General features: G+C 55.0%; 1 protein-coding gene across 3 annotated transcripts; it reads right to left on the minus strand.

Annotated features, from left to right (window-relative positions):
* Positions 1-2,460: 2,460 nt before the first annotated feature.
* Positions 2,461-11,034, minus strand: TYSND1 (trypsin like peroxisomal matrix peptidase 1). 3 transcript variants are annotated; one of them, XM_058696576.1, is made up of 4 exons: positions 9,307-10,960; positions 7,091-7,221; positions 5,900-6,085; positions 2,461-3,749 (listed from the first exon to the last, which is right to left on the minus strand). In XM_058696576.1, the coding sequence occupies exons 1-4, from the start codon at positions 10,908-10,910 to the stop codon at positions 3,532-3,534; spliced, it is 2,139 nt and encodes a 712-aa protein (XP_058552559.1). In that variant the 5' UTR covers positions 10,911-10,960; the 3' UTR covers positions 2,461-3,531. The 3 variants fall into 3 exon arrangements, 2 of the variants coding, with proteins under 2 accessions (XP_058552559.1, XP_058552560.1); XM_058696577.1 differs by lacking the exons at positions 2,461-3,749; positions 5,900-6,085 and adding an exon at positions 6,121-6,288 and having other exon boundaries at positions 9,307-11,027; XR_009252290.1 differs by lacking the exons at positions 2,461-3,749; positions 5,900-6,085; positions 7,091-7,221 and adding an exon at positions 7,607-8,412 and having other exon boundaries at positions 8,657-11,034.
* Between the last annotated feature and the right edge of the window lie 1,418 nt (positions 11,035-12,452).

The raw sequence follows: 12,452 nt of genomic DNA on the forward strand, positions 1-12,452 counted from the left end.
GAGAAACAGACGACATATCCCCACTGGAGGAAGAGGTGACCCTTAACCCTGGCAAACCCAGTGTTTTCCTTCTCCTTCTGTGCTTCCAGCTGAATTCAAAAGCCTCAAAGGAGGACAGGAGGAATCTGTTTCTTCATCTTTCCCCCAAAATGTGGCTTGGTTATAGTGCTTCCAGCTGGGGACAGACTACATTCACGAGGGTAGCTTCTTCTACGTGACAAAGAGACCCCCAAATCTAATGGCTCAAATACAAAAGAAGTGCTTTTCTTGCCTGGGTAGCAACACCAGGCCTATGGGCTGCACACAGTCATCCAGGGACCAGACAGACAGAGTCCATCTTTAACAAGAGGCTTCCAAAGTCTCTTTTAGGGGTCACCTCCATTCCCACCAGGGGAAGGGGTTAGTACACAGCGGTTGTTCTAGCGAGGCCTGGAAGTGGTGCACCTCCCTTCTGCTTTCATGCCGTGAGCTGGAACTCATGGACACACCTGTGAGAGTGGCCACGAAATGCAGTCTAGCACATACCCAGGAGGAAGAGGGACACTGGTGAGCTAGGTCTTAGCCTCCCTGGTTTTCTTCCTGTGCCTCTGCTGGTCTCTTCTCAGCCCCCTTGCAGGCTCCCACTCTGCCTCTGTCCTGTAAACACTGGTGGCCCCAGGCCCTCACTGCACCTACACTCACAGCTTCAGCTGACAGCAGCCTGGGGTGCAATCCAGACAGCAGTGTAGGTCTTCTCCCAGCCTAAATGAACCCACCCTGACCATGGCTGCTCTGAAAACACGTTCCAGCTGTAGCAAGGCATGAGAAGATGATGGGCTCAATCGGATAATCTGCTTTCTGGCATTTATTGACGAAATCTGAAAGTGGGGCATGTGATAAGGAGAGCCAGAGATCAAAGCGCATGGACAGAAGGGCCAGAAAGGTCTGGATGGCCAATAGCAAACTGAGCTTACAAGGAAGGAGGGACTGAGTACAGAGGAGGCAGAGAAGGAGGACAGGGGTGCCTGGGGGGCTCCATTGGTTACGTGTCTGACTCTTGATTTCGGCTTAGATCATGATCTCACGGTTCACGAGTTCAAGCCCCACATCAGGCTCTGTGCTGACAGTGCAGAACCTGCTTGGGATTTTCTCCCTCACTCGTGCTCTTTCTCTCTCTCTCTCTCTCTCTCTCTCAAAAATAAATTAAATAAACTTAAAGAAAAAAGAAGAGAGGGAACAAAGCAGAGAGGATGCTGACTCTTGGTTTCAGCTCAGGTCATGGCCTCACGGTTCATGGGTTCGAGCCCCACATCAGGCTCTGTGCTGACCATGTGGAGCCTGCTTGGGATTCTCTCCCTCTGCCCTTCCCCTACTTGTGCCGTCGCCGTTTCCTGCCCTCCTTCCGGGGTTCGGCTCCTAAGACACCTAGATGAGGCTTTGCCTCATCGCCCCCTCCCTGGGCCCGAGGACACAGCCTTCCACCTGAGTGGCCAGAGCTGCCCTGCTCGTCACGCTAATGGGCTGGCACACCAGTCTCCCCAGAACACTGGGCTCCTGGGTGCCCACTGGAATGCATCGTTCCCTCCCCCTCTCAGCTAAGTCAGACCTCAGCCCTCACCCCCTGCCTCCGTTAATTTACTGTGGACTGACTTTGCCCCCTGGGCCATTCCTACTCTGTGAAGGGGAGAATGACGATCACAGGAGGTGGTCACATAAAGGCGGCCCAGAGTTGGCACTCCACAGGTAGATGTTAGAAGCCAAGCACTGCCAGCAATTCTCACTGCTGAGAATTAGCCCCCCAGTCATCCCCCAAAAGGTATTCAACCTGTCAGTGACTTCATTTTTTGAGGGCCTACCTGTGCAGGGCCCTGGGTACATAGTACATGTTTTGACTTGTAGGGTTGGTCTTAGCTCCTCGGGGCTGCCTTGGTCTCATTGATAACTTTGAACTCCCCAACCCACCCCCAGGGCCCAGGACAGGCCTGGACACATCCCGGACACTCTGTAAACACTTGCTGCCAGGCCAAAATCCCCACCTTCCAGGCTCTGCAAGCCCCACCCAGTCAGGACCAGAGGCCAGGCTCAATCCGACACAAGAGTATGCCATGAGCCAATGCAAGCTGGTGCAGCCACTCTGGAAAACAGCATGGAGGTTGCTCAAAAGACTAAAAATAGAACTACCCTACGACCCAGCAATTGCACTACTAGGCATTTATCCACGGGATACGGGCGTGCTGTTTCGAAGGGACACAGGTACCCCATGTTATTATAGCAGCGCTATCAACAATAGCCAAAGTATGGAAAGAGCCTAAATGTCCATCTACGGATGAATGGATAAAGAAGATGTGGTGTATATATATACAATGGAGTATTACTCGGCAATCAAAAAGAATGAAATCTTGCCATTTGCAACTACGTGGATGGAACTGGAGGGTATTATGCTAAGCGAAATTAGTCAGTCAGAGAAAGATAAATATCATATGACTTCACTCGTATGAGGACTTTAAGAGACAAAACAGATGAACATAAGGGAAGGGAAGCAAAAACAATATGAAAACAGGGAGGGGGACAAAACAGAAGAGACTCCTACAATATGGAGAACAAACTGAGGGTTGCTGGAGGGGGGTGTGGGAGGGGGGATGGGCTAAACGGGTGAGGGGCATTAAGGAAGCTACTCCTGAAATCATTGTTGCACTAGATGCTAACTAATTTGGATGTAAATTTTAAAAAATTAAAAATTAAAAATTAAATTAAATTTTTAAAAAAAGTATGCCATGAGCTCACACCCCAACTGAGAAAGGAGGAAAGAAAAGGTGTATTTCTGTGCCTGATGGTTTCCTACTCCCAGGGCAACTTTCAAAACATAGAAGAAAAAAAGAGAACCTGCTAGATAGAAGTAGAGATTTTCTCCTATACGTCCTCTTTATTCCCAATCCCCAACTAGACACATTTTCCCCTGTGAGATCCCTGAGGCCCATTTTATGGGCTGGAAAGTAAAGGCACTGTGTCAGAGCGTCCCTGGAGGTCAGCGACACTCAACATATGAAGACCCACAGATCCTAACTTTCAGGGACTCCACCTAGAGGTGCAGTAGAACAGAAAGATTTTCTTTTCCTCTCGTCTTTGGTCTTCAGAGCAGGCCTTTCTGAGGAAGCCCCAGCCCCAGGGAAGCAGGTGCTCCTGGTGGCCAGTGGCCATCAGGAGACAGGGACCAGACGCAGAGCCAGGACTGGGCCTGCCTTCCAGCCAGCACCTGTCCCTCAGGACCAGGGCTGTTGGGCAGCTGGACGGGGCTCCCCAGAAGGAGAAATAACAGAGTTTAGTGCCAGGGGGCAGAGAGAGGTGAGGACTCCAAAAAGCACCCCCAAACAGGCTTCCAGGTCGGAGACCCATGGGGCCGAAGGGAAGTTTGGTCCAGACTCCAGAGCCGAACGAGATGGGTGGGGATGGGGAGGCAGCCCAGCTGGGGTGTGCCCGGGCAGGGTCCTGAGGCCGCTACCCTCAGCTCGTCCTGTGGCATAACATGGTGGCTCTTCTCTCCAGAGGGCTGGCTCACAGCTTGCTCCGCGGGGCCTCCGCCAGCGGCCGCTGCAACCGCCACACCACCCTCACTGGCTCAGTGGCGCTGTCCAGCTCCCGGAGGCCGCCCAGGTCACCCGTCTGACCATACCGCTGCAGGGCTGGCTGCAGCACCGTGATGGGAATGCTGAAGTTCAGGTGAGGGTAGGTGGCCCCTGTGTTATTGTCCCGGGTGTTGCTGGCCACGATGCCTGTTGAGGAGTCCAAGAGGAAAGGGGGGATGAGCCAGAGGGCACACGGATGGGAAGTGAGGCCCTCGGACCACCGGGGGCTTGAACCCCCCTCATAGTGACAGACACCCAGCCTCCTTCATGGCCTCTGGCTCCCACACCCCAGTGCCCCTTCCCCGTTTTACTCTCTCCTTAACCGTCAGTACCTAACAGACAATGTTGCACTTCTTTTGTGACCTTTCTCTCCACCTAGTGGCGGCCCCACGGGCTTTGCTCAGGCAGGCTCCCCAGTGCCTGGTGCAGGGTCGCCACTCAACAAATACTTGTTGACTGAATGAGTAAGTGAATCAGACCCCCACGCAAGTTTTTTGTTTGGCCTGCTCAGTGCACGTGGATGTGTGTGCATGTGGATGTGTTTTGTCGTTGTCGTCGCTTTTAATTTTAAGTAGGCTCCGCGGGTTTGAACTCACGGCCTCAAGATCAAGAGTTACATGCTCGACGACGGAGCCAGCCAAGCCCCCTTCCGGATGTACTTTTTTAGGCTTACAGGAGCCTTGCCAAAACGGTACGGAGTCCCTGTACACCCTTCATCTAGCTTCTCCTCATGTCACTGCAAAAAAACAACGATCGAAACCAGGAAATTAACCTTGGAACAATGCTGTTCACTGACGTGCAGAACGCATTTGGATTTCACCAGTGATTCCACGAATGCTTTTTCTATTCCAGGATCTAATCCAGGGTCCCAGAAGCGTCTAGCTATCATGCCTCCTGGGTCAGTTTCAGTCTTTCCCTATCTTTCGTGGTCGTGACACTTAGAGGAGTACAGGTTACTTATTCTGCAGGACGTCCCTCAATGTGGGGTTACCGGATGTTTTCTCCTAGGGTTAAGGTTTTCCAAGATTGAAAATGCCGTCCCGTGCCCTTCTCAGGGCACCCTGTCAGGAGGTGCGTGATGTCCAAAAGCATTTCTTGAGACGCTAACCTTGATCACTTGGCTAAGGTGGTGTATCTCTCAGGTTTCTCTATTGCAGGCTTACTGTTTTCCCTCTTGTACGAAATATTTTAGGATCAGGCAAATATCCTCGTTTCTACTTTCCATTCATCGGTGGGTCCTGCCCGCAGCAATTCCTTCTGTGGTGTCCTAACAGTGATTTTCTACTTCCCTCATTTCTTCTACATTTATCACCTGGAATTCTTCTGTCAGGAAGAGCTGTCACTTGTCTCCATTGCAAGATGCATTCAGTTATCGATGTCAGTGTGGACTCAGATACTCACTCTTTTCTTTGAGTTACCATCCAACCCTATCGCTGTGTGGTTTGCAGCTCAAGTTGTTCTCCTGGGAGCTCCTTCAAGTCAGCTCTTCATTCGTCACACATCTGATGTGCCGATCATTCTGTTGTTAGCCTTTCCTTCCTCTCCAGCACCACTAGGTGCTCTGGGCTCATCTTGGATCTTCCCTGCCTGAGCCTGGGAGTGAGTCAGTTCCTGGCGCCTTTTATTAGAGAAACCAAGGTCTGGGTTCTCGGTGTGGTCATCACAACTGGGGTGTCACTGCTTCTAGCCCCTCTCAGCAGACAGAGCTAGATTTTTTACACACACACACACGTACCCGCCAACTCATGCCTGCACATGTATCTATACTTATGTCCGTATCCACGTATCAGTATATGTGCAAATCAAAAGATCTAACGACCCCATATTAAACAAACAAAAAGGTTTACCGTTGCTAGTAAAAAAATTGCAGAATCAAGCAATGTTAGGCCCACATTCCTATGGAAGGAGGCGCCAATGTGCTGCAGCCGAGTGGTGTTCACCCCGGTTCACCCCTGACCCTCCATCCCGGCCGTCTTCACTCACTCATCCATTCGTTTACCTGTGACTCTTGGATGAACCCAACTCCTGAGTTTCATAGATTAACTAAGATTAAGCGATTTACCTAAGGCGGAGAAGGAACTAGACCTCAGATCTCTTCCCTCCCTGCTCAGCATCCGCTCCTCTCCACTCCCAGGAGCACAAGTGCCCGAAAACCTTGGCTAACTGCCTCTTGGGCGTAAGGCCCACCATCTTCCCGGGCCGAGGGTGGCTCCCGGGGGCTGCACGCCCGGCCCTCACTAGATGGGACTGAGGCTCTGGCAGGGGAGGGGCTGGGAGAGGGCCAAGGAGCTGGTTACCCAGGAGGTCTCCTGTGCGGGTGGAGAAGAGGGGTCCCCCGCTGGAGCCGCCATGCACGGCACACGTGGTCTGTAGCATCACCGGCGTGTCATCCACCTGCACCACAGCTGACAGGATGCCCGAGGTCACCGAGGGCCCGCAAGCCTGGCCGAAGACGCCGAAGCCCACCACGCTGACAGCTTCGCCTGCCAGGGAGGAAAGGAGGGTGAAGCTGGGGAGCCGTCTCTGCCTCTCCAAAGTTCCGAACCCTCTCTGCCCTTCAGGCTGCTGTGAAGATACTCCTACCTCCGGGGAGTCTGCCCCAGGTCCCCACTGGACTTCCGCTGATCTCCCAGCACCTGCTCACCACTTGTCCTCAGCATCAGACTACTCTCCAGCCTTCATTTCCCTGCGGGACCAGTTAGTTACTTTTTAGGGTTCCTGGCACCCACCCCGGTGCTCAGTCAATGCTCGTGAAATTAACACCCATCTCCTCCTCGGACTAAGAAGCCTTGGTGAAAAAAGGAGCGGTGGTGAGGGCTCCAGGCTGCCCTCCAACTGCCTTTACCGAGTGCTCTGAACGCACAGGGCATGCGGCTAGATGCTTTACAGGCCACATCTCACCGCACTCCTCGCAATGCCCGGGAGTAGGGAGCACTATCCCCATTTTACAGATGTGAAAACTGAGGCAGAGAATACTCAGTTGCCTGTCCGAGGACACAGGGCTAGCAAGTGGCAGAAGAGACGCCAGCGTAGAGAGCTTGTGGCCTTTGCTGTTCCATCACGCCGCATCTACACAGCGAGGCCTCTGGAACTTCCAAGGCGGCGTGCCCCGCCAGTGGAGCCTCAAAAGGGCAACACCGCTCTGGCCAGCCGGCAGGAGCCCCCAAGCTCAGCCGCTCCACATGACACTGCTGCAGGGCCACAGGCAAGAGGGGTGCCCTACGCTCCGGCAAGGATTCCCCCTGCCCCCCAGGACCTGGGGCATGCCGGGCACAAGCAGAGAAGCCTCCAAGAGCAACTCCAAGCCAAGGCCCTGAAACCAGGATGATTTCATGCCAGCTTGACGCCACCCTGCCCCACGCCTCCAGCAGGGGTGGGGCAGGGGGCCCGCCTGGGGGACTGGCCCCCCGATCTAGAGGGTTAGAATGTCCAACACTGACTGTGCTTCCTGAGGTCCGCCCCATACCAGAAGCCCTCTCGTCCTTTACCTTCGTGGAAATGCTCGGCAGGCACCGGCAGGGAGACATCGGGTAGGTCCTCCTCCAGGCTCACCACCGCTATGTCGTAGGGCGATGTCTCCTGGGTGGCAAATACCACTTGTCCCCAGATCGCAGCACTCCTGGGAGCAAGGGAAACAAAATGACAGGCTCGCATGCTGACCCGTGAGTACGGGGAGGAAGCAAGGGGATGAGAGTGACGGTAAAAACACGGACTTGGGAGTCCAAAGATGTGGCATCAGCCCTGAACCGTACCAGGCCGGCACATGTGGGCACGTCACTTGGCCATCCTGTGGTACTTCCAAATGTGCATCGCCCACCGTAACGTACTTCTCCACTAGCTTCCTGCACTTCACCGGGTTCCCTGAACACCTGACACCTGGAGAGCACTGCAGGCCGGGGCTGCTGTGAATGCTCTGGGCACATCATCTCCTTTAGTTCTCCCAGCAGCCCTCAGAGCTAGGCGCTGCGATCATCGCCGTTTTTTGTTTGTTTGTTTGTTTGTTTGTTTGTTTGTTTTGATCATCGCCATTTTAAATGGTGCATTTGAGGGCCAGAGAGGTTGAGTAACTTTCTCAAGGTCACACAATAGGTGGCAGAAGCCAGGGCAAACATTCCCAGTGTTCTCCTTCACTGCCTCACTTGAGGCAAACAATGCTGCCAGTCCTGTGTCCCCGTTTACATACATAAATGCTAGCACATCTGCAGCTCTTACTGTGGGCCGGGCTCTGTTCCAAGACTTCACATGTCAATTCACGGAAAGGCAGCTTAGACTGACTTGCCCAGGTTCACACAGGGGCTCCCCACTACATACTCTGCAGGGATAGCTTCCAGGGGACCTGGGGGGTTCCCTAGAAGCAAGAGTATGTGTGTGGTGAAGATGGGACGGAGGATGGGGCACCACACATACAGGGAAGTCCTCATTATCAGTCTTCCTTACAGAGTCACGGCTGTCCTGTTGGCCACCAGTGGGAAACCCTACGGCGAAGCTGGGCTGGGTTAACCCTGGAAATTCGGTAGAGGGATCTGGAAAGGCCCGGGCTGCGTGGCTAGGCTGAGGTAAGTACAGAACTTCAGGCATTAACACCAAGGTGCTATACTGCTCTGCTCTGCCTAAGTTAAGTGCCTGGGACTACAGCAGAAATAGAACAGGTACCAGGAAAACACAAGCCAGGAAGCCAAGGCTGCTGAGCAACTGGAGGTGAAGGAGGGCAAGAGTGCTTTTCCCTGCAGAGAAGGAACAAATGGTTCAAGTCCCAACCCGGCTGCCAGGATCACCCAAAGACTGTTCAAAATACATCTGTGTGGGGCGCCTGGGGGGCTCAGTCGGTTAAGCGTCCGACTTCAGCTCAGGTCACGATCTCACGGTCTGTGAGTCCGTGAGTTCGAGCCCCGCGTCGGGCTCTGGGCTGACGGCTCGGAGCCTGGAGCCTGCTTCCCATTCTGTGTCTCCCTCTCTCTCTGCCCCTCCCCCATTCATGCTCTGTCTCTCTCTGTCTCAAAAATAAATAAACGTTAAAAAAAAATTAAAAAAAAAAATACATCTGTGTGCTCGACCTCACTCTCACATTCTTTTCTTTTTTTTCCCCCACATTCTAATTAGGTGGAGCCCCACACCCGTCATTTTTGTCCAGCTGGGAAGATCTGCTTAAGATCTAAGAGAGCAATCAAGTAAGAGTAACAGCCCCCTCTCATCACCCCAGGAAGGCAGCAGCCTGGGCCTCTGGGACTTCACTACCGCTTTCAGGGGAGAAAGAACAGGGCTAGGAAGTCTGCATTCAAGGAGCCAGTGCTGTGTGCCTGCTCTAAGAGCAGTCAGATTTCAGAAAGAAAACAGGCTGGGCGGGAGGGGGACGGGGGGGGGGGGGGTGGGGGGTGGCGGGGGGCGGAGGGGACAGGGTGCTAAAAGATGCCTAGTCAGAGACGCTGTGACTTCCCACAGTTCCCCAATGCAGAGTTGCTCGGCATCTTGCCCAAGCCCCATTCACTGCGCGCCACCACCCCCCCCTCGCCCCCCGCCAGGAAGGAGGCCCAGAACCCCCTAGGCTAGGGTTCTGAATGCCAAGGATGAGGGGAGGGACTCAGGTCTCTACCCACACTACACCATCAAAGCATCATCGTGATGCCAGAAGGCCTCCCTAATCTTCAGAGTTCCGCTCTGAGACCTGCTGAGGGGGCAGAGGTGGGGCAACCTTGCAGGGCCTTACTTGGGGGGCGTGACGCGCACCAGGACCCTGGCCGCTTCCCGAGGGGCCACATGCCGGCAGGTCACCACGAGGCGGGGCGCCACGGCCACTCCAGAGCCCCAGACGGTGCCGCACTCCACCAGCACGGCCGCAGCTGCCCACGGGGGCCCTGGGTCTCGGAGGGTCAGGCCCCATGGGGCGCTCAGCTCCTGCGGCAGGAGGGCTGCCAGGGCATCGGTGCCGGGGCACAGGCTGCCCAGCGCGGCTCTGGCGGCACGCAGGAGAGGGGCGGCGGCGCAGAGCAGCGTGAGGCCCACCCACTCGCGGGCCTTCCAGCAGAGGGGCGCGGCCACCAGCGCCACCAGCGCCCCCGCGGGCCGCGCCGCGAACACGCCGCCGCCCTCGGTGCCCGGCAGGCAGCGAGCGTCGGTGAGCAGCAGCGGGCCGGCCGCGTTGCTGAGCACGCCGCGGCTGAGCGTGTTGAGAAAGATGTCCGGGCAGAAGGCCCCGAACGGGGAGCCGCAGGCCAGCAGCGGCGCGCCCTTGGGCACGGCCCCGAGAGGCGCCACGGCCACTGCCGGCCCGCGCTCCCCCTCCTCCTCTTCCTCCTCCTCCTCGGAGTCGGGCCGCAAGCGCAGCAGCGCGAACCAGCCCAGCGCTCTCAGCTGATCCTCCTCCTCGTCCTCCGTCACCTCGTCCTCCGGCGCCGCGTTCGCGAAGCGCCACTGCTCCGCCGCCTCGCCCCCGAAGAGGCGAGCGAAGTGGGCCCGGAAGGCCGGGCAGCTCAGCAGCAGCAGCAGCTCGGCGGGCCGCGGGGGCTGCAGGGGCCGCCCGCGGGGTCGGGCCTGAGGGCCTGACTCTGGGCCCGCGCACTGGGGCGTGCAGAGCCCCGGGCGGCCCCGCTCCGCGCGGCCTGAGGGGCTCGAGGCTGCTGGACTCCGCTGCACGTGCAGGCGCAGGTCGTCGCCGCAACTGTCGCCGGGCAGGAAGGCGGCGCCGGCCGCGCTCAGCGCCCCGCTCCCGGCCCGCAGGAAGGGGGTGAAAATGCCCCCGTGGCACAGCACCAGGTCCGGGCAGCGGCTCAGGATCACCCCGCTGCAGCTCCACGAGCCGGCCTCGGGCTGCCCGGCCCGGGAAGCGCTCACCACGCAGCCCGCCCGCTCGGCCGCCCTCATGGACGGCCCCCACTGCCGCGCCATGTCCTCTAGGACTGTGCACACGGGGTTTCCAGGGGAACGAGGGAAGCGAGCGAGGAGCCCGGCCGGGACCCCTGATCCCCCGCGGCGCCACCCAAAGCTGGAAGGGAGAGGCGCAAACACTGACTCAGTTCTTCCTCGTCGGGCCTGATTGGCTAGGCCCCAACTTGTCGGGCCCGATTGGCTGGGCTTGGGGCCGAGCCCTGATTGGCTGCCCAGACTGACCCCGTCCCTTTCCCCGCCCTCATGGGTTCGGGCCACCTGCGCGACGCAGCGGGAGAAGCTGTCCTGGAAGGTGAGCGTGGGGAGAGTGACCGGCGTGTGGTTTTGCAAGGAGACGGGGCTTGGGCAAGGTGGGATCCCTTCTCTGTTCGTTGGGCTGCAGGAAAAGGAATAGAAATAAGGGCCGACATGCCTAGATTTGCCCATAAGACAGGACCTGAGTGTCTGTTCAGGTCTGCAACTTCGGCTTCCGACCCCCGGGGTAATAAGGGCAAGGAAATCCTTGACTCCTTGACCAATTTCAGTGATTTGAAATTTTGGAAGTAAGTCCTACAGCGATCCACTAGGTGGCATGCAGCTGACAGGACTACACCTCGGGCCTTTTGATGCTCTGGACAAAACTTACGAAAACGGTTTTCGCAAAATAAAATTGCCCTTTAAAACTATTATGAAGAGTAACCGAAGTCACACTTTAATTTTACAACCCTAACTGTGCAGTATGCACATTTTACATAACATTTATCACCACCACCTAGCGTTCATCTAGGTCAGGGGCCAGACACTTGTTCTGTAAAAGGCCAGAGTGTCAATAGTTCAGGTTTTGCAGGCCACACGTTCCCTTTCAAATACCCAACTAGATTTGTAACATGTGAGAGCTCAAACAATGGGTGGCTGTGTTCAGTAAACTTTCCTCATGGTCACGAAAGTTGAATTTTATGTGTCACAAAATAGCATCCTCCCCCCACCCCCACCCCAGGCTATACAAAAACAGGCAGCAGCCCAGATTTCAGAAGGTATTTATGTCAGCATTAACAAAAAGTATTCAGTTGGTACTTAAACTATAAAACCTTTTTGCCCCAAATTCTGAATAAAATTAATGCTGCTCAGTGTATTCCCAGCCCAAGGGTTAGCGCTTGCAGTGACACAAACCTGTTTGAGGGAGTTAAACGATGACCCATTATAGTAGGAGGTGGGACTGAAATTAGCAAGCAGTCTTCCATAGCAGGCACTGTCTTTTGGTTCCCTGACACAGAAGGTGCCTTGATCACAGTAAAATCTAACTATTCCAACTTCCTAGTAATTAAGTTTCTTTCTCTCTAGAGTCCAGTGATTCTCCCTTAATGACACTCAAACCTCCAGCCTGAACTGTTGTGCGTCAGGTGTTTCTGCTTACAGCACATTAGGGTATAGAGTCCTAAGTCAACAGCCAACAGCCAAGGTGAGACCCTTTGAGTGCTGGGCTCACGGACTCAGCCTGTAATTCTCATGTTCCACTTGAACTCAACAAATACATACAAACATACAGACCCCGTGGCATCAATGCAGTAACACGGACGTTAGTTTCAATCACAAGATGCCTCTAATACTTTTAGTACTGGGTCAAAAACAGTATGTTGCATTTTGCTTCCCATTCCATTTGTCCCATTAGTTTTAAAATCTCTTTTGGGCTTTCTAAAAACAAGGCTTCCTGCAAGCCTAGTAAAGGCACAGGCACACATTTCATTCCTTCCGCTATTTTACCAAATGTAGCGCTCAACTGAATCTCTCCAATTCTGTATAAGATGATGAGTGATAAGCAGCCAAACGGGATCCAGTCCTTGCTAGCATGTTAATATGAGATTTTGCTAAAAAGTCCACTACGTGCATCCTATTGCCGAGATGGCCACCAATCCCGGGATCAGCACATGTTCCAAGCCTCTCAGACGGTAACTAAATTCTTTGGATGAAGTGTGTGAACAGGCCTAGCTT

Source organism: Neofelis nebulosa, chromosome 13, assembly GCF_028018385.1.
Source record: "Neofelis nebulosa isolate mNeoNeb1 chromosome 13, mNeoNeb1.pri, whole genome shotgun sequence".
In the NCBI taxonomy this organism is placed as follows: domain Eukaryota; kingdom Metazoa; phylum Chordata; class Mammalia; order Carnivora; family Felidae; genus Neofelis; species Neofelis nebulosa.

Coding starts and splice junctions, on each gene's coding strand:
- TYSND1 (XM_058696576.1), bottom strand. CDS start 10,910: ATGGGCAAATCTAGGCATGTCGGCCCTTATTTCTATTCCTTTTCCTGC. Junction 6,086..7,090: donor TGCCGAGCATTTCCACGAAG/GTAAAGGACGAG, acceptor CCTCCCTGGCAG/GCGAAGCTGTCAGCGTGGTG. Junction 3,750..5,899: donor CCGCACAGGAGACCTCCTGG/GTAACCAGCTCC, acceptor ACTCCTCAACAG/GCATCGTGGCCAGCAACACC.